At 46.1% G+C, this 22093-nt stretch overlaps 1 protein-coding gene across 7 annotated transcripts in view; it reads left to right on the forward strand.

Annotated features, from left to right (window-relative positions):
• Window positions 1–22093, forward strand: part of MCC (MCC regulator of WNT signaling pathway) — a 464176-nt gene that overhangs the window by 370481 nt on the left and 71602 nt on the right. For all 7 annotated transcript variants that reach the window (XM_067731409.1, XM_067731408.1, XM_067731411.1 and 4 more), the window contains 2 exons: window positions 5064–5206; window positions 21007–21170. In XM_067731409.1, coding sequence (XP_067587510.1) covers window positions 5064–5206; window positions 21007–21170 — 307 coding nt within the window. The remainder of the gene's footprint in view (window positions 1–5063; window positions 5207–21006; window positions 21171–22093) is intronic.

Consider the following 22093-nt stretch of genomic DNA (forward strand, 5'->3'; position numbering starts at 1 on the left):
GTTCTGATTAACTTCTGGCCTAAAGAGTAGAATATAATGAAACAAAAAATAAAACGCAGGAAGATAAGGTAGCTTTCTTTCTCTCTCTGTCTTCCTATGTGGTACATATTCCAACCTTGTTCACTATTTGAAGTTTTTGAATATGAATCTTACATCAGACCTTGTTAAAACTGGTACTCATTGATGACAAGGATGGATTATCATATACATAGGAGAGCATTTCAGAGTCCCATTTGTTCAGTTATTCACCATAAGATTCTGAACTTCCTCTGTACTATATGGAAAAATAAGAAGTATTTACTCATCACTTATTTCCTGCTATAGATCCTCTAAGAGAACTGAAAGGAATACCCTTCCTCCTTGTATCTAAAAAAATCTTTGTTCGGGCTTCCCTGGTGGTGCAGTGGTTGAGAGTCCACCTGCTGATGCAGGGGACGCGGGTTCATGCCCCGGTCCGGGAAGATCCCACATGCCGCGGAGTGGCTGGGCCCGTGAGCCATGGCCGCGGAGCCTGTGTGTCCGGAGCCTGTGCTCCGCAACGGGAGAGGCCACAACAGTGAGAGGCCCGTGTACCGCAAAAAAAAAAAAAAAAAAAATCTTTGTTCTTTAAAAGAATGATGACCATTTCAGGGCAAGTCGGCCTTTAATTGCAAAAGAGGCAGAATGTGTTTCAGAAGACAGACCACACACTCAGGTAGACTGGGCTAGCTGGACATAGTTGACTGACAGTTACCAAGGTAGGCAGATGTTCTTCTGGGTCTTGTTCATCAGTCACTCCAATCCAGTGACAAGGCATGAATGTGCACCCCAAAATAAAACAGGTATAGAGACTGCTACTGAAGTTAATATTTTTATCAACTGCTGCTGATTCCATAATACTTCAGCTCAAGGTCTGGAAAGCATGATAAGAATTATACTTTCATTGACTTTTTCCTTTTCTAATTAGATCATTTCACCCCTAGCTACTAATGAGAAAGAATCTTTAAAAAAAAAAGAAATCTTTTCTTTAGGCCATCATATTATTGTTTTGTTGGTAACTAGATTTAAGAATTAGGCTGTGCTGCTAACTGGTTGTATAGTCTTAGGTAAGTCGCTTAGCCTCTGGAAGCTTCAGTGGTCTTATCTGTAAAACAAAGGTATTGATCCTGTCTTAGGTGATCACCAAGATCCCTTCCAGTCTGCCAGTCTGTGACTTGTCTGCCTCTGCTAGTTACGTAGGTGTGTGTACAATCTAATCCCTGCCCCCTTAGGAGCGTTTTTGGGTTTTTTTGTTAAGCTAGTAGCGAGCATTAATCATTGCAACTCGAAACTAAGCAACGTGGAAGCACTTCACAGATGCTTCGAAGTAAATGAAATAATGTACATTTAGAATCCTGTGAGATGATCCTTTATGTTCCGAAGAAAAACACCTGAGAACTTTGTAATTCCATAATTAGGAAACTGCCACAGTAGCATACAATTAGCAACATTTATCACTTTATCAGAGCTTCTGTTTTTTTTGACTTAAATTGATCACTTCTTGGACCTTTTCATATTTTCTTCCTTTTCATCACCGGCATTAGCAGTTAGTGTTCTTGGGGGAGGCATTTTTTTCCCCAAAAAAAATAAGATGTCACTTACCAAGAGTTACCATATACACCATGGAAGGAAGCAAACAATAAAGTCACTTTGAGATGCAGGTGCTGTGTCATTTGCTAGACACCCTGCCCAGCTAGGTGACGCCCTGCTGCACAGAGCAGCCTTAAAAACACATCTCAAATTCTTGCCTTTGTAAAACTGCCATGGATCAGCAGGGTGTTTCGGACTTCTTGTTCCATTTCTCTGGATGGACCAATGCTTCTGAATAAAACAGTAGAGAGAGAACCCCCAGCATCAGTCTTCTGCAAATGCTGCAGTCCCAGATTGACTGTCGACTTACAAAGGGCCCGGAGACCATTGGCTTTTGTCACTTTCGAGTCCCAGATTCCAATCTCCTTTCAGGAACGATGCCGATAAGGATGTTCAGGAGATGACGAAGATACGCAACTCCAAGATTTTTTACCAAGTCCGCTGGAGAAACAGGGTTGCACAAATTTTCTCATGTTAGGTTCAGTTTAACCTTTTTTTTTTTTTTTTTATTGCGGTACGCGGGCCTCTCACTGTTGTGGCCTCTCCCATCGCGGAGCACAGGCTCCGGACGCTCAGGCCCAGTGGCCATGGCTCACGGGCCCAGCCGCTCCGGGGCATGCGGGATCCTCCCGGACCGGGGCACGAACCTGCGCCCCCTGCATCGGCAGACAGACCCCCAACCACTGTGCCGCCAGGGAAGCCCCAGTTTAACCTTTTAATGCCTCATTTTTGGGACACAGAAATGCACGCGATCGTCTCACAAGGTTGCTTTCTACCTCTAACTACTGTTTACGTTGTTTGCTTGTGTTGTTTTGCACTGTAACCTTCATTATGATTACCATAAGGGGGAACCTGAACCATGGGTGGTATGTGCTCACCTCAGCCTCTCCCTGTGAGGTCAGAAACACAGACCATCTGCACGTCCCTGCTGCTTATTTTATCTGTTCCATGAAAGTTCTCAGCAGTACTTACTCCTTCCTCTGAATTCCTCGATTTCACACATTTTTTCCCTTTATTTCTGCCATCTAACCCTGATTATTTGCCTCCTTCAATACAATCAGTTCTCCTTCTGATCAAAATTGCCCGCTCAGCAAGTGGCCTGAGTGCTCCTCCAGCCTCATGGTTCCATCCTGCACCCCATTTTGGTTTCAGCTATCCCGAACCTCTATCCCAAGCTCCACATGTCCATGTTCACGTTCACGGGCCCCTCTGAGTCTCTGCGTGTGCCCTTGCACCCTCGTGACCTATCTAAAACCTGCTTGCCTTTAGACTCATCTTCAGTGCTGCTTCATCCAGGAAGTCTTCCCTGGTCACTGCACACCTGCAGCCCCAGATGCTCCTCCTGTGTCCGCCCAGAGCATCCTTCTTAGGTTAGAATTTGTTCTGAACATATTTGACTCCCAGAAGACAGCATCTGTCTGGTTTTTGCCATCCTATCCTTGTTTCGGTGCTCAATCCAATACCTTGAATGAGGATCCTTAGTTTGCATTTCATGACACTGAAAGCCTTCTGCCTAAGGTGACATTTCTAGTGTGGTATCCTTCTTCAGTCTGTGCTCTGACCTCAGTAAGGAATGTTTCCCTCAACAGCTTCCTTCTCCCACCCCTTCCCTATTCACTCCTTTAAAGTAATTTTTACAAAGCAGGAGGTTTGGCAGGCACTGTGTGTTTTGGGACCTGCCAAGCCAAGAGGGTTGAAGGTGGCTATGAAAGATTTTTCAAATGCCATTTATACCAGAGATACAGCGGCAGCATTTATCTGGCTTTTTTGGCTGGAAAACAGTCTGAGCCAAGCTGAAGCTGATTGCATTGGCCATGCAACAAAGAATTTATTCATCATACACAAAATCTCCCCTTAACTAAAATCAGGGTTTTAACTGCTGATTGAAAGGAGAGCTGATGTATCAGGGCACAATCACCCTCTAGACCAAAAAGGTGACTCTTAAGAATACTTTTTAATTGTTTTCTTTCCTAAACCTAATTATTGTTGACTTTGCAGATGTCTAATAATTTAACCTATTCATAGAACGTTAACCTATATTTTTTTGCCTTCACCACTCCCATTCTGATTCATATTTTGACTGTCTGGGGGTTTTATATCTGTTTAAAGTCTTCGCAGATCTCTGTGTGGCTCTTATTAGAAATACTTTATAAAGCAGGGGCTCAGCTGAATTCCTTCCCTGAGAGGATGTTGATTCCTTGAGAGAACCAAGAACTCTGGAGAGTTCTTCCCGTTTCTCTAATATAGATGTGTCTCCCCAGCTTCAAATGGCAGTTGCCTCTTCCCCAAGTTCCAATGAATACCACTCACCGTCTTGGTCCACCCAAAACTGTGGACATTCTGCCCACCCCACGCCCGGTTGTCAGTAACTTGAAGTGAATGCCAGGTTGAGAGAATTTCTTCTCTTCCTTCCTTTCTTCACAGACAGTCTCCCCCTGGGGCTGAGCAGGTACACCTGTGGACTTTCCAACCTCAGAGTTAAATCCCTTGACAATTATCTTTTCTGGCTTACTTGCAAAATAAATGCTTCAAAGAGGGCTAATTTTTGCTCTGTCCATTTCTGTCTCCAGCGTGTGTGTGGTGTTTGTGGTGGTGTGGGGAGAAGGTCTGCGTGTGCTTTGAAATAGATATTACAATTTTGAGTTTTCTTAGCTTGCCCATAGCTAATTCAGAGACCAGAGGTTGTGAGGGCTCCATGAGAGGCTGAGAAGGCGGTGGGGTGTGCTTGTGCAGATGAAACACGGCTGCATTTCAATGTTGTCTTCCTGCTAGCAAATGCAAATTGGAGGAAATAGACCATTGTGTGGTATTCTCTCACTCACTGATTCCATTCTTCTCCTCACCCCATCCTCCTTTCCTATCCCCTAACTCCATTTACTTCCTTTAGAGAAACTAAGTGTGATATTTCTCAGACGTGCTGACCCATATATACTTCTCGGAGCATTGGTTTTGATCTGCACAGATGAGGTGCTGGTTTACTAGTCGCTGCAGCCTCAATACTCCTTATGTCCTCTTCCCAGAAGGAAACCCACCAGTGGGACCCTGCTGGTGATGATCTGAGCCACTCCTATTCACCAGACTTTTGATACTTCTCCCCACCGTGGCCTCAGTGCTAGTAGTCTCAGTTCTTTTTCACCTCGGAATTTGAGGGGGTGAAGAAATCTAATTTCTTGAGGAAATCTTTGAAAGGGAAAAGTTTCTGGTAGGCTGGTAGATGAACCTTGTTTGGTGTATAGGTACGGATGTTGACACAGAAGCAAACTTTCAGTTTCAAACGCTGACCGTAGATGTGTCCATCTATTTGGTCTGAGAGGAATCCTGATGCATGCGGCCCGGAGAGGAGACCTGTCTGTTTCCTTTCTGAGTGTCTTTATCTTGTCCTTAAAAGACATATTCTCTAGGGATTTGTCTTACGTCTCTGTCAGTGGAGGCTGACTTCCTTTTTTTTCCCTCAGGGAGGAGGATGAGTACTCAGAACTGCGATCAGAACTCAGCCAGAGTCAGCACGAGGTCAATGAGGACTCTCGCAGTGTGGACCAAGACCAGACCTCTGTCTCCATCCCTGAAAACCAGTCCACCATGGTGACTGCGGACATGGGTGAGTCTGCCTGCCATTACCACAAAGCCGGAGTTCGGTTTCTGGATTGTAACAGGAACTTTAGAAACATAAGGCAGCCTGAATTAAAATTTAATTAGTCAAGGAGCTTATTGAGTAGATGAAGGCACGTCCATTTCAGGTCTTGACATACTTCTTTGTCGGTCAAAATGGAACCAAAGAGCTGAATTCCCTTTCTGCCTTGTGATTCAAATATATGTCACCTTCTGCTTGAAAATTCTGGAAGTAGGGAACCAGTTAAAAAGGCTGTGGCAGGGCTTCCCTGCTGGCGCAGTGGTTGAGAGTCCATCTGCCGATGCAGGGGACGCGGGTTCATGCCCTGGTCCAGGGAGATCCCACATGCTGCAGTGCAGCTGGGCCCGTGAGCCATGGCCGCTGAGCCTGCGCGTCCGGAGCCTGTGCTCCGCAACGGGAGAGGCCACAACAGTGAGAGGCCCGCGTACTGCCAAAAAAAAGAAAAAAAGGCTGTGGCAGTGTTCCAAGTTACAGTAAAATCTGAACTGAGATGGCAGGAATGGAAAGGGTGGAGTAAGTAGCGACATACCACAGTGGAAGAACCAATAGGTTTCAGCAACTTTGGGGTAAGGAGGAATCCAAAATGACTAACATGTTCATCCTGAATGCCTAAGAGAATGATTATGTTCCTTAGTAAGGAAGCTTGGTTGAGCAATGAGTCGGGAAACAGATATATTACGTCTGAGGTTGTAGGGAAATGTCCATGTGGAAATACGTGGCACAGTGTGTTGGTATGGTGTGTTTTAAACTACAGGTTGTGGCCCATTAATGGGTCTTGAAATTATATGAAAAAATAAAATGTTTTTTAAATGAAATCAAATAGGAAAAAAACAATGACAGTATTGTTTCATGAAGCGTATTTGTTGGAAGTTTGTGTGTTGTAAGTTGCCAAGTGAAATGTGCCAACTATGGGTTGCAGTCGAAAGGTTGCAAAACCTCAGGTCTACTTGGAGATGCTTAACTAGATCTCTGGAGAGATTGGGGTTGAGGATAAAGGCTTTGAAGTTATAAGGTAAGGAGATCCCTATGGTTGAAAGGGTGTGGAGTCAAAATGGGGAGAGGCACTATATCTTAGGAAATGTTCATGCACAGGGCAGTGATGGGAAAAGAACGAGGAGAAGGAAGAGAAAGTATAGTACGATTTACAATAGAACTCAAAATTTCTTTGGGGAGAGAGACTTTAATCAAATATTAAACACTTATGTTTAATTATCAACCTATATACGTGCTATAACACCAAGAACATAGTACCGTGACAGTGTGTCAAAGGGATTCAGTTTAGGATTTCCAGGATGGCTTCCTCTAGGAAGTAACATTTGAGCTGAGATCGGAGGATAAGTAGGAATTGAGTACATAAAAGAGGAAACGGCATTCAGGGGAGAAGGGAGAGATGTATTCAAGGCCGTGAGAAAAGGTCATCCTGTGTGGAGGGCACAGAGATGTGAGATGGAGGCTTGGAGAAGTAGGCAGGAGTCAGATGGTGCAAGATCTTATAGACCATGTTAGAGAGTCTGACCTTTATTCAAAGACCCACAAGAAACCACTGAATGATTTTAATAGTTGGGGGTCGGGGGAATGAAATGATCAAATTTGCATTTTGAATCAATTACTCTGTGGTGAAGAGAAAGAATCAGTGGATCAAGAGTGAATGGGTGGGCTTCCCTGGTGGCGCAGTGGTTGAGAGTCCACCTGCCGATGCAGGGGACATGGGTTCGTGCCCCGGTCTGGGAAGATCCCACATGCCGCGGAGCAGCTGGGCCCGTGAGCCATGGCCGCTGAGCCTGCGCGTCCGGAGCCTGTGCTCTGCAACGGGAGAGGCCACAACAGTGAGCGACCCGCGTACCGCAAAAAAAAAAAAAAAAAAAAAGAGTGAATGGGGGAGGCCAGCTAGGAAACTACTGCAAAAGTCTAGGTGGGCAAAATTGTTTATAGGATTAGGGTGGTGGCAGTTGAGGTGTGGAAAAGCAGATGAGTATAGAAAGTCGGCAAGATCTGCTAAAGGATCAGTAACAGGGTGAAGGAGGAAGTAGGCACGTGGGGATCTCCCGTAAGTGTCTCGTTCGCACAGTGGATAGACGGTAGGGCCAATCGCCAATATGAAAGCAGGGAAAAAGGACCAGGTGGTTTTGCTCTGAATTGTATTTTGTTTTACTTGGGGGAGGGTGGAGTAGGGTAGAGATCTTGTGTTTTGTTTGGGCATAAGTTTCAGGCATCTGGAGGTATCTGGGTGGAGATGTTGGGAAGGCAGTAGGTATAAATAAGCCAATAAAGGTCTGGCTGAAGAAAGCAGTTGGGAGACATCAGGCTGTTTGCAGATAGTTCCTGAAGCAGTGGAAGTCGATGTGAAGAGTGAGAACTGCAGAGAGCTGGAGACCAAGCCTGGGGGGCCACCCGCTGAAGAGGAAACTCAGCAGCAGCTCACAGCAGGGATGCACCTCTCAGCTTTTCAGTCTCAGTTTAAATGCACCTCCTCCAAAAGCATCTTGTGAGCACCAGTCTGTGCAAGGCCCCATTGGTTTCCTTCTTACATCACACTGAAATTTCAAGCAATGTATTTGTATTTCTTTGCTTGACTGGTGCTCCCGCTAAACCCCACTGAGCAGAAGCATGTTTGTTTTATCTACTAATCTCTCTCCAGAGCCCACCACATGGCCTGGCACATAGTATGTGTTCAGAGATACTTGTTTGAATGAAGGAGTGAAGCAGTCACCCAATCCGTCAACCATTCAATCAGCTGAAGCTGTAAGAAGGAAATGAGGGCAGCCCTGTCCACCAGCCAGTGGGGCAGAGAAGGCTCTAATAAGAAGGGGTCAGCAGGATGGATTGCTGCTAAGGCCGGATAAGATGGATTTAGCTACATCAAAGTCACTGAGAGCTGTATACTGATACCAGTATACTTGAGCCAGACAGAAATGGGTTGAGGAGGAGGGATACCTCCCAGGCCTGGGGCCTTCGCTTTAGGCTGAAACGGCTTCCCTCACACTAACCTGAACCCAGACCCTGGGCCTTAAGTCACAACACACACAGACCCCTGCGATCAGCCCAGCCGTGGGCCCAAGTCCAAAGGGCTCAGCTATACCAGCATCAGAATCTCTAACCCTAGTGGCCCCGAGCTTCTGGACTCAGCCTTCCAGCCTTAGGCAGTCAGACGAGTGAGAGCAGCAGCTGAGAAGTTTCTGATCACTGCAAAGAGACATTCCTACATTCCTACACAGGAATGTCATTCATTTCTCTGAAATTGTTTTTTTATGAAATGAAGCAAGTGACCCACACTCCAACAAAATTTCTTAATCAAATAAGCTGGGGGAATGGAGGGCAAACCCCAATCAAGTGGGCAGGGCGTCTTCACTGCGGGGCATCTCAGGGTTCCAGCTGTGAGGGAGCATCTGTAGCCCGGGCGCCCCACACAGGAGCCAGTGTCTGCTTGTCTGCACTGTGAGCTGGCTTTGTTTTCCCAGGTTGTTTATTTTCATCTTTTCCCTCAGTAAAAATACATGTTCATTGTAACTGGTGGTAGTATCATTCCTGACAAGACTGGGCTCCTGGGGGGAAGGGACCCTCTCTGCTCGATGCCTGTGTATGTTCTCTGTCCACAGTAGGAGGCCTTCATTCATCTATGCAGCAGCTCACTGGGAGCTGTGCTGGAGACTGGGCACGTGAGACTCAGAACCTGCCATCAGATCACTCTGCTCCCACACTCAAATCCCTCACCCCAGAGTGATATCCCCGCTCCTTACCCTGGCCTTTAGGGCCCCCAGAACCTGGGCATACCCACCTCAGGCCTTATCCTCCCCAACTCTCCCTTTCCTTTTTTTTCTTTTAAAATTTATTTATTTATTTATTTATTTTTAGCTACTTTGGGTTGCCACGCGTGGCTTTCTCTAGTTGCAGTGGGCGGGCTTCTCATTGCAGTGGCTTCTCTTGTTGTGGAGCACAGGCTCTAGGTGCACAGGCTCAGTAGTTGTGGCTCGTGGGCACTAGAGCGCAGGCTCAGTAGCTGTGGCCCACAGGCTTAGTTGCTCCGTGGCATGTGGGATCTTCCCGGGCCAGGGCTCGAACCTGCATCCCCTACATTGACAGGTGGATTCTTAACCACTGCGCCACCAGGGAAGTCCCTCCCCAACTCTCCTGTTTTCTTCCCAGCTCTGGCCACACCGGCCTCCTTGCTGTCCCTCAGACCTGACCAGCATCTCTGGCCTCAGGGTTTCTGCATCCACACGTGCCTCTCTGATGCATGTCAGTCAGCTGTCCTCTCATCACAGGCCTTCCCCAACCCCCTGGTAGAGTCCTGGTGCTGTCACTCACTCTCACAATGCAGGTACTCCTTTCCCATCCCTGCTTCATTTTTCTTCACAGCACTTAGCACTACCTAATGATACCTCGTGTTTGCATTTATTGCCTTATATATGTATCACCAGTCTTTATTAGTCTCTTGCACTAGAATGCAGGTTCCATGCAGGCAGGGACTTCGGCTCTCCTGTTTACCGAAGTAACAATGCCCGCTCGTAGGAGGCTCCCAGATATGTGAGGAACAGTGAACACCATCTTGGAGCTCACGGTTCTTTGGAGGATGCAAAGGAAACAGGGAATGACTGGCAGTGGGACCACAAAAGGAGGTGGGCAGGGGCCCCTAGCGACACCCTCAAGTGGGAGCATCAGAAGACGTGGCCAGTAGTCACATCTAAGCAGAAAGCTGCGGGATAAGTGGGAACGATGCAAGCAAAGAGCAGGGGGCAGGAGGAGAGTGCTGTGGGCACGGCCGGTACCTGCCAGGTCACCGTGGAGGGCAGGCACCCGGGCAGCAAGGAGGAGGACCTGATGAAGGCCCCAGCTGAGCCCCGCCCCTGCGTGTTCATTGGCTGCATATTCTTACTCCTGTGCCATTTTCCTATTAAATTGCTTCAGTAGGGAAAAAAGCTACCATTTATAAACACCATCACAGGAAATCATTAAAAAGCAGCCATTTCATTATGCCTGCTATATTTGCAAACTTGCATTAGCAACCCAGAGGTTTTCTTGAGCTGGATTTTATATACAGAGTTTGCTGCAGTATATTTGCCGATCTCCACTTAAGAAAACAGGAGTATTCCCTTCATCAAAACGCACTTTTCTTTTGTTTTCAAACCCCACTCATCACAGCCTGGCTGCCCCCTCGATAAGCTGGCTCCAGGGTGTGGTTGGTCCTCAGAGCCTGGAGGGGTAAACCAGCAATTTAGAAAGTGTTTTGACTTACCTAAGCAGTCATATACAGCAGAAAGGTCCCGGTGGTGTCACACTGCATCTTAAAATAAATTGCATTACCTCTGTTCAAACCTGGTCACACAATCGTTTGTAAAGTAAAGGTAATTAAGTAGACAAAGATAAGGTAGGAATTATGAGTTGGGATTTCTATTTCATAATTTGGCAGAGAGTTCTAGTTCAAAGGGAGGCTGCATATCATAACTAACATGCTTTGTTCACTTACTTTGTGTTGAGCATATACATGCATCCTCATGTTCAATCCTCAGCCTTGAAGGAGGCCCTGTAACTCTCCTCATCTGTAAAACTGGGATGACAGAGTTCAGAGAGGGCAAGTCATTTGTCCAAGACCACACAGCTAAGCAGTTGTCTTTGCTTTTGCCGCCCGTGTTTCTATAGATGGCTTTGCTTTTACACACCCCTGCTTAAACGGTGAAGCATGCTTATGGATGGTGTGCTCTACTTACTGCCCTCCTTTGAGGTCTCTAGTACTGGTGGCAGAATTTAGGGAGCAGCTGTCTGATTACAGCACCTGGCTTACTAGCAGGGTATTTGCTGTTCACTGAGATCTTGCAGATCTCCGTCTTAGAAACAACACCCTTAGACCAAACCATTCTGGGTGTTGCAGTAGAGCCGAGCACAGATGTGTGTGAGATGGGCTCAGTGTTGCGTCATGCGTGTTAGCGTTTGTGGGGCGCACTCGCTCTAGTAGGCTGTCTTCCCAACTCTGTTCATGGAACAGCAAAGCTTGTCTGGAGCAACCGTCCGTAAACCAAACAAAATCCCTGATCTGATGGGCTTTTGCGCAGGCTGTGATGGGTTCTGCTCCTGTGTTTTGAGATCTCTTCTGGTTTTAGGTGAGAAATTCTTATTTTTGTGGAATTTAGCAATGCTGAACTATTAAACCCTCAGCGAGGACAGGAAGCATATGATACCATGTTTGCTGGTGTGATCATTTAGATAGAGATTTCCTTCTTGTGCATAGTTTTTGGAGGACAACCAAGGAAGAATTTACACGTGAAACCTGGCTATTTGGCATGACTGTGACTATGAAATATGTTTAATGTTGAAGCCAGATTTTCCTGGCTTAATGGCCCATGAGGCTTAAAGACTTCAGGAGAAATCTTCCAAAGTGTCGAGCAGCCCATTGCGGTGGGGACAAAGGGAGGTCGGGGCAGGGAAAGCAGTCCCGCCTTCTCTCAAAATGATTTCTGCAGAGTGGGAGGGAAGTGTTTACAACGGCAAGGCAGCCTGTCCAGAGAAAACTGGATTTTTGTTAGGAATGAGGCACTAAGTAGGCAGTTATATTCCAGCAGAGAATTTTTCGAGGAGAATCAGATCATTGGTAACCTGATTCTGAAACTTTGAGAAACCAGTCCCCAGGTTGGAAAAGTTAGACAGGACTGAAACTAGTACCCTGACTTGACGGTGGAACAGCCCAAGCCCTGTGTTGCTTTTGTTTTTCTTCTCCTTACTTTAACTGGGCAGCTTAATTTATCCCAGGAGGTTCACGATGTTGGTCATCCCTGAGAACCAAGCCCAGGGAAGGCTTAGACGTTTCGAACATTGACTCACAGGGGGCTCTCTAAGGAGACTGTGCGCTTCCTCCCAGGGATCTGAGCCTGGTCAAACAAGGCCTGTCTGTGAATGTTAGCAGGGCCGAGTGGCCAAGGAGGCCACCTCATATCATTCCAGAACTTTCCTCACAGAGTAACCAAGCTTGAGAGCGGGAAAGATTATGGCTCCACTTCACTTTGTGGTACTTTTGAAATATTTCCCTCAAACTCTACTGTTCGGTAATTTTTCAGCACCCAAAAGAGACTTAGAGTTTAAGATAGATATGGAAAGGCGTTGATCCACCACGTTTGCTCAGAATGAGCTGCCATGATTGTTAGGTTCATGCACTCCTTTCCTAAGATAAGCAGCCTTTATTTTCTAAGCAGACCATGTCTTCTCAGGTTGGATTGTTTTTTGGGTTGTTTGGAACTCATGACATCTTTTTCCTTAAAACCAGTGTCAGACCAGCTGCCCAGACCAGCCCCGGAAGCCTATTTCTTCTATAATGGTAATAAAGTACGGACCTCACTAGTGTTACTGCAGCCCCACCCATCGCTGTGGACATTGTTTTTGTGAGAAGAGGTTCTGCAGACCACATTCGCATGCCACAAGCACATTTTCCAAGTTGATGATACTTTGTCAGTGAGCAGTCTAACAAAACTTGATACTTTTGGGCTTCCCTGGTGGCGCAGTGGTTGAGAGTCCACCTGCCGATGCAGGGGACGTGGGTTCGTGCCCCGGTCCGGGAAGATCCCACATGCCGCGGAGCGGCTGGGCCCGTGAGCCATGGCCGCTGAGCCTGCGCGTCCGGAGCCTGTGCTCCGCAACGGGGGAGGCCACAACAGTGAGAGGCCCGCGTACCGAAAAAATAAAACAAAACTTGATACTTTTAAAAATTAGCTTAGAAAAAGTCTTTCATTACCTTTACACGTTCAACTCATGCGGTCTTTATCGAGTACGACTCCGTGCCCAGTGTTGTGAGCGTCTAGGAACACAAGGATGGATGAACAGAGTCCCTGCTCCCCGGAGCCAGACTTCGTAGGGTCCATGTGTCAGATAATAAGTAATTATGGGGAAGGCGATGCCTCAAAGAAAGAAGTAAATACGAGACTATAGGTAATCGGGGAAGGCTTACTGGAAGAGCAGATTTTAAGGCAAAGCTTTAAAAAGAACCATTGTGAAAAGACAGTGAGGGGCTTCCAAACTAGGCAGACACATCACCATTAACCGTGAAGTGAATGCCGAGCCCCAGGAGTAAGTACGTTTGAAGTTGGGACCATATTTTGGAGCAGATTCATTCTGGTAAATGCACGTTGCTTGGAATCAAAGGAACAGGGGAATATTTCTAACATCTAGCCTATTTAGCTATATTTCTATTTGGGTTAGGGTTCTCACAGGGGGTTCAACAAAAGTAGAGTCAGCCTTTAACACCGTATTCAGAATGAACCAACTCTGGTATGGTTTCTTGTGTACAGCACTGGGGATAGGTCTAATTGATCCTGAAAGAGGAAAACCAGCTTTGCCCACTAGTATGTATTTAACCAAGAAAGCATGCTGGTGAGGCGTCGTTTCCATAGCCATGAAGGTCCTCTGGCCTCCTTTCCAGATTTCCCAGGTGCTTGGGTCTTCCCTCAGACAGCAACCTAAAAACCTAAGGCTCTGGGTTCTCATTAGAAAAATAGAACCTGAGCTGTCTTTTCTCCAGCTGCTATCGGAAGTCTAACTTGGGCAAGTTGCGTTTGGAAAAGATGGCCCACCCAGGCAGGTGCTGCAGACTCTGACAGCGGTGGGCAGCAGATGGGGTGAGGAAAGCAGGCAGAACAGTGGAGCACCATAGCCTGACGAGTCCAAAGGGGCAGCTGCTGGCCACTCTGCCCACTGCTGTCATGGGAAGAGCTGGTATTTCCTGACCTTCTAATTTTACAGGAATAGCTGTAAATTCTAATAATTTTTAAATGCTGGCAATTAATTCAAAAATGTTTTTTAAAAAAGGCTGCACCGGTTATGAAACCCTGCCATCCTCTCGTTGAAGGGAGATGTCCCTTCCATTTATTCTTTTTTATCCTCTGTTTCATCTCTGCAGCAAATTAGACAGCTAGAAGGCAGAGTGCCAAGATTGTGTGAGCTTAGCCTTGCCCAGAATTCCCTTTACGTTGTACTTGAATGGTCTACAGCTTAAATTTAATTGAAAGTTAGTATCAGAAGAAACCATATGAAATCTGCATATGTGGGAAATTGTGGCTGAAAGGACTCACAATCACATCGCTTCACACCACACATGAAGTCCCAGGTACCTAAACTCTTCTAGCATCTAATTGTTAAAAACACATTGCGTCCCTTGTGCAACTGGAATGCTTCCTGCTTTCTGACGGGAGAGCATTCATTTCTGCCCTGGCTGCCAGGGAGCACGGCACTAAGTAGAAGAGTCAGCCCTAGCAGCTGTGTTCACCTCCATTGGCTTCCTCAGCCTTTCCCTGGTCCCAGTCATTGTGTTTTTCCCTTATTTGTGGTTGCTTGCTATGTGCTACCTCAAATTCATTTTTATAAAGCTATAACCTCTGGTAGAATAATGAGTATTTGCTGCAAAGGACATCCTCTTTGTCCCATGGACACGGAACCGAGCCGTTAGCTTTACTTTACAAAGCACAGCATAGCCTGAGGTGCCGCAGCGGGTCTGCCTCGTGTGACCCTTCACACCGGAGTTCCATGTCAAGTGTGCAGTGCAGTGGCACTACGTACATTCACAGAGCTGTGCAACCATCACCAATATCCATTTTCAGAGTTTTCTTATCCTCCCAAACAGGAATTCTGTATTCATTAAACGATATTGCCCCATTTGCCCATCTACTGTAACCTCTCTTCTCTCTTTTTTTGTATTTTTATTTTTTTAATTAATTTATTTATTTTTGGCTGTGTTGGGTCTTCGTTGCTGTACACAGGCTTTCTCTAGTTGCGGTGAGCGGGGGCTACTCTTCATTGCAGTGCGCAGGCTTCTCATTGTGGTGGCTTCTATTGTTGTGGAGCACGGGCTCTAGGCGTACAGGCTTCAGTAGTTGTGGCATGTGGGTGCAGTAGTGGTTCACGAGCTCTAGAGCGCAGGCTTAGTAGTTGTGGTGACATGGATTTAGCTGCTCCACGGCATGTGGGATCTTCCTGGACCAGGGATCGAACCCATGTCCCCTGCATTGGCAGGCAGATTCTTAACCACTGTGCCACCAGGGAAGTCCCTCTTCTACTTTCTATGAATTTTCCTATTCCAGGTACCTAATATAAATGGAATCATATAATATTTGTCCTTTTGTAACTGACTTATTTCACTTAGCCTAATGTTTTCAGGGGTCATCCATGTTGTAGCAGTATCAGAATTCTGTCCCTTTTTAAGGTGGAATAATATTCTGTCATGCGTTTATATCACATTTTGCTTATCCATTCATCTGTCAACAGATACTTGGATTATTTCCATCTTTTGACTCTTGTGAATAATTCTGCTGTAAACATTGGCATACAAGCATCTGTTTGAGTCTATGCTTTCAGTGTTTTGGAGCATGTACCTAGGAGTGGAATTGCTGGGTCATATGGTAATTCTATGTTTAACTTTTTCGGGAACCACCAAATTGTTTTCTACAGTGGCTACACCACTTTACATTCCCACCAACAATGTGCAAGGGTTACAGTTTCTCCATATTCTTGTCAACACTTGTTCTTTCCTCTTGTTGTTGTTTTTGATAACTTCCATCCTCTCCGTAGTGTCAGTCTTGCCTTTAATCCATGCTGACAGTATCTTCCTTTTGGGGAGTCTGTGAACATTTAATGTAGTTAATGATCGATTGATTGTGGGTCTCTCAGTTTACTATTTGTTTTCTGTTTGCCCCTTCTGAATTTTTTGTTCTTCTGTCCATCCTGTCTTCCTTCTTTTGGGTTAACCGCATAGTTTTTAGAATTTTATTTTATGTATTGGTTTCTGGCTATGCCTCTTCATCATTCTTTTCTAGTAATTATTCTAAGAATTACATTATACATGGTTAATTTTTCCGAGTCCACTCACAGTTACTATTCCTCCTTTAATTCTGATATATGTCCTCTCTTGCCTTTCCTGGGAAACAGCGGCGATGAGTAGGTACCCTCACAGGCTTGGCTGAGCTGACCTGTTCTTGTCCGCATAGCAGTACTTGCTTGGGGTTGGAGCAGTGTGGTGAAGGTAGCCCTGGACACAGAAGGGCGACACTGTACTTCGAGCCCTGCCCCCCACCCATTGTGCAGCTGTGGGTGAGAAACTGGGTGTCTTCGAGTCTCAGATACCTCCTCTTTGGAGCGAGGCTTACCACCTTCCTGCTGGGGTGGAACTTGATGATGTATGTGAAAGCCCTTTCTGAAGTGTCAAGAGTGCTGATCAAACCAGAGTCACTGTGATCATCACCTAAATGAAGAGCCTTTTTTTTTTCATTGTAGTAAAAAACGCATTACATAAAATTTACCATCTTAACCATTTTTAAGTGTACCGGTCCGTACTGTTAGTTATATTCACATTGTTGTGCAACAGATCTCCAGAACTTATTTTATCTTGCAAAACTGAAATTGTACCCGTCAAACAATACCTGCCCCGTCCCCCTTCCTTCCAGCCCCTGGTAACCACCTTCCTACTTTCTGTCCCCTATGCATTTGACTACTTTAGATAGCTCATATAAGTGGAATCATACAGTATTTGTCTTTTTTAGTAACTGCCTTATTTCACCTAGCTTAATAGCCTTAAGTTTCATCCATGTTGTAGCACGTGTCAGAATTTCCTTCCTTTTTAAGGCTGAATAACATTCTGATGTATGTATGTACCACACTTGGTTCATCCATTCATTCGCCGATGGACACGGGTTATTTCCATCTTTTGGCTATTATGGACATGATATACAAGGATCTGTCTGCGGGCCTACTTTCCATTCTTTTGGGTATGTACCCAGCAGTGGAATTGCTGGATCACATGGTAGTTCTATTTTTAATTTTTGAGGAGCTGCCATACTGTTTTCCAAAGCAGCTGCACCATTTTACTCTTCCCACCAACAGTGCACAAGGACCCCAGTGTCTCCACTTCCTCACCAATACCTGCTCTTTTCTGTTGTTGTTGACATAGTAGCCATCCTAATGGGCCTGAGATGATATTTCATTGTGGTTTATAAATGAGGCACTTGCTGTTTGTTCTGGAACTCTTGGTCCCTTGTCTGAGCTTATCTTGCTCCTCTGGTCCCGTAACTTAAACTTCGGGTCTTTTATAAAGACTCCAACTACCTTGGCCTTCAGTGTTGAAGCTCCAGTGCCTGGCAGGGCCCATACCGTGCAGGGCATTGGAGGCCAAGGGAAGGAACTGAGGATTTATTCAAAGTCTATATTTAGAAGAACGTGGCACCAACTGAAAGATAAGGCCACCCTGTATTGAGTAGCGTTGATGGTGGGGTGAGTGGTGGTGAGCGATTGGTGCTATGCGACAGCACCAACAGGGGGCCCAGAATATCTGCTTCTGCCAGCCTGGCCACCCTGTCCTACTGTGAGGCCCCAAACTGGGAACACTGACAAAAGACAGCCAGGGGGCACCTGATTACTGGTGGGGCTTATGTAAAACCAGTGGGTAATAGGCAAGAGTGTGTGGGCTTCATCCTCCAGCCTGTGTGATACACATTGGGCTTCCTAAGACAAGGAAAGCATTCATAGCCCTCCTAGGTATGAATAGAACATGCTCCTGAGCTGTTTGCAGTCTGCATGTTCATTTAAGTGCCTTCCTCCATCTTCCTTTTTATTTATTTATTTATTTGGTTGCACCAGGTCTTATTTGCAGCTCGTGGGCTCCTTAGTCACGGCACGTGGGCTCCTTAGTTGTGTCATGCGAACTCTTAGTTGCGGCACGCATGTGGGATCTAGTTCCCTGACCAGGGATCGAACCCGGGCCCCCTGCATTGGGAGTGCGGAGTCTTATGCACTGTGCCACCAGGGAAGTCCCCCCTCCGTCTTCCTGATGCTCCGTCCTATACTTGCATCATGCTCTCTGTGGTTACTTTCCCCAGGGGAGTGGGAGAGAGGACTGTGGCTTTTGCCACGTACGTCTGTGAGCCTCTCAGAGTTGAAAGGCTCATGCTCATCTCTGTACCCTGCTTCTAGCCTGAGGCCAGGGCTCAGCAACTGATCAAAGTATGAGAAAGAAAGACTGATCAGGTCCCTACACTTGCCTCCTGTTGCCTGTAACCCAACATCCTCAGGACACAGCCTGGTGGCACCTCTCCAGTCCTGCTGTGAAGACCCCTCAGCAGACATGTCCAGAGTGATCATTGCATCAGGTGGGGCCGTGCTAGGGAAATCCTTATGAATGGCTGAATAGAGACATCTTCCTTCCTCATCCCACTCAGGAATAATCCAAATAATTCAGGGGTGTGTGTTAACTGCAGCTCAGGGTACCAGGAAACCCTGCACCTCAAGGTAAATGATCCTTTGGAGAAACTTCTCCATTTGTTACCTGGAATTAAGTGTGCTCGGGAGATAGTTTCATCAGCATGTGTGGGAACTAAGGAGTGCTGCACCTGGCTCTGGACCTTCTTGTCTTGAGTTGGTGATGGGCACCTGCCGTCCATCTCCAGAGGGCTTCGGCAGTGGAGATTGTCCTCCTGTTGTCAGCAGTTCAGGGCATGGTCCATACTGAGGACAAAAAGCATAAGGTGGATGTAAAACATGCTGCTGTTGACAGTCTATTTCTAGTCTTGCTGGCTCTTAAATATATAATGATGTGGTATTTATATTTGGTCATTTAAAAATAACTTTTGATTGCCTGTCTTGTGTTGGAGATGAAATGAGGAGGAAGGTCAAAGTCCCTTCTTTCTTGAAGCTTACACTTTAGTAGAGAAGAGATGACAGACACATAGGTCAGAGCAGATAGTGATAATTGCCATGGAGAAGATAGGATAATAGGACAGGGACTAAGGGGGAAGAGATGGAACCCCATACTTCAGACAGAGAAGAGCTTGGTGAGGAGGTGGCATTTGAGCTGAGAGCTGAATGTAGGAGGAGATTTGGGTACAATTCAGTCTCAGCAGAGGGAACAGCAAAGGAAAAGAAAGCCCTGGGGCAGATGAGAGGTTGGCATCTTCCAGGGATGGAGAGAAGGCAGGAGCGTGAACATAGCATAGTGATGCGGGGGAAGGTGGACAGATGAGGCAAGGACCAGAGAAGCCAGTGGTTCCCACCCCGACTACACGTTAGGGTTATCTGAGGAGCCTAAAAAATTTTCCAGTGCCAAAGCTCCACCCGTAGAGAGTGTGATTTAATTGGCCTGGGTGGGGCCTGGACATTGGTGTTTTGTAGAAGCTCCCCAGGAAGTTCCACGGTACAGCCTGGGTTGAAACATCAACAGGGCTGATCGTGCAGAGCCTTAGAGACTCTGGTAAGGAGTTTAGACTTTATTTGAATGACAGTTTATATAACGGTTTGGGCCAGGGGAGTAACAGGATCCAGCTTATGTCCTTAAGAGACTCACTTTGGCTACAGTGTTGGGGACTGGAGGTAGGAGCTTGTTCCGGTGGTTCAGTTAAGAAATGATGGCGGCTGGGACCAAGGCTGGTGTCAGTGGAGATGGTAAGAAGAGGTCAGTTTGGGGATATGTTTTGGAGGTTGCAGTCAAAAAATGGATTGGATTTAGGGTGTGAAGCAAAAGGAAATCAAGGTTGCCAGAGAGTTAACCAGAGTAACTGGGAGGATGGTAGTGCTGTTCACAGAGCTGGGAGAGGTGGGGAAAACAGGTTGGAGAGGAGGGGGAATCATTGAGTTCATTGGTTGCGGTGAAAGCTTCACACTTCTCTTCTGTCTAGATTTAGGTAACTTGTAGATATAGGCAGTCAAATAAAGTTGCCCAGAATATTCTGAGATATCCTCTTACTGTAATGCTGGGGGTTTTCTTGAAGTCTTGTGCAAGTGAGCGCCAAAGGCAATTGAGTATTTTAGGGCATGGAACCTGCGATGAGAAGGGAAGAGGAGGGAAGTATGAAGCCTTTAAGCTTCTTCCATACAGGAGTCAGGCCGAGTGTAAGGGAAAGGTGTACTTGGATAAATCGCTGTAGTTAACACCTGTCTTGCTATAAGAATTGAATGGCATAGCGACACATAGAATCCAAAATAGGTTGACATATTTATATTTGACTTAAGGGGATTTTTGCCCCTCCCCCAAATTATCTTTTAAGATACGTCTAGTTCACATTAAGATTATAATTAATTCTCCTCCCTGGACTAAGCCCTGGGTGTCCAGCAATTAAAAGTAACCCAGACTTTTAAGTCAGAATCAAATTATTAGAATTGCTTACAAGACATTTACACGGAGAACAATATGGAATTTGTTAGAATAGTTTGTTTTCCCCCTGATGGAAGAAGTGGTATAAATTGCAGTAGTAGAGCCTGTTGATTGGTTATATCAGGGAAAAAAGTCCTGATTATAAGCTCGCTGAGGGCAAGAACTGTCCCTTATACAGCTGCTATTTTTTTTAAACACCTAGTGTCTCTGCTCACTCTGGGGTTTTTTTGTTTTTTTTTTTCGTTTAGTAAAGTTATGAGATCTTTTTAGCTGAAACTTTTCCTGAAATCAGTCCTTATCTGAATGGCTGAGCAGGAAGGTTGACCAGAAGTCCTAACAGCCCCTTCTGGGACACTTCTTTGTTCTTACTAGAGAAACTTGAGATGTGTCTGCCTTTGAGTGAAAGACGAGAGAATGCAGCGTGGCATGGCTGTCTAGAAAATGGCCATGGTCTGAAACTCCTTAATAAAGCCTTTGTATTGGCCCCAGGCCTCAGAAGGCCAGCAGGCTGGGAGATCAGGCTGCCGGTGTTAAACCTGGACACGTCCAGCTCCACTGCCATCCATTTCACCTGAATGGGTTCCTCTCCGTAAGCGAAACAGAGAGCGCTCATCGCCCACCTGCCTGCTTAACTCGTTGTATCCGCATCCACTTTCAGATAACTGCAGCGACCTGAACTCGGAGCTGCAGAGGGTGCTGACGGGGCTGGAGAATGTGGTCTGCTGCAGGAAGAAGAGTAGCTGCAGCCTCTCGGTGGCAGAGGTGGACAGGCACATCGAGCAGCTCACCACTGCCAGCGAGCACTGTGACTTGGCTATTAAGGTAGGACCCCCCCCAACCCCCATCCTCTCTGTCTGGCTCTTTTCAGATCACATGAGGGAAATGATCAGGTGCCTTTCTTCTGAAGTGTGATTTTGCTCAGAGACCTATTAGAGAGTGAGTGTTTCTAAGAAAGCCATGCTAAAGATTGGGCCACCAGGGAGAAGCAGGAGCCCGATAAATTTTTGCTGGGTTGACTCACAATAGAAAAAGTCATTATATCAATAGTCAAGATCACTGGCTTTGCTGCAAAAATGACTACTTCCTTGGAAACTATTAGACCACTAGTATTGAACCATGTCATTTTAGTGTGGTTCATCATGTAGCACTCTGAGGTTGTAAGATTAACCTGGAAATTTTGTTAAAGCTTTCAGGTCTCTGGAATATTATTTCCGGAGTTATCTATTCATGGTGCTAACAAGGGGGACGTTCAGGGCCTGAACGAGTCATCTATCCTGAGTGCACTGGACCGGACCTCAGTCCCGCCTTTCATGTGCATTCATCTTACTGCTTAGGGAGGACCAGGTGAGAAGAATCTGCTGCATCTGCACAAACTCATCATGAGCAATGGGAATGTCAAGTCCCCTTGATACAGGGCCTCTGGTATCTTTATGTTACTTCACCAGAGCTTAGTGACCTAGGCATCACAATTCAAACTGAAAAGTCTGAGAGGAGCCTATAGAAAGGGAAAATGTGATGTGCTATTTGAAAAATGTTTGAGGACTCTGGGCCCAAGTTTCTATCAACAGGAATCCTGGATTTCACAAAAGAGCTATGGTCTCTCGAGGTAAACCGTGATGCATGTTTATAATACATCCGGTTTCCCATCTTTATTCATCACAATTATAAATACATAGTTGATGTGGTTTGGGGAAGTAACCACTAGTATTTCTTGCTTTGGAATCTCCAGACCCTGTATTTGATGG

This window comes from Pseudorca crassidens, chromosome 3, assembly GCF_039906515.1.
Source record: "Pseudorca crassidens isolate mPseCra1 chromosome 3, mPseCra1.hap1, whole genome shotgun sequence".
In the NCBI taxonomy this organism is placed as follows: Eukaryota; Metazoa; Chordata; class Mammalia; order Artiodactyla; family Delphinidae; genus Pseudorca; species Pseudorca crassidens.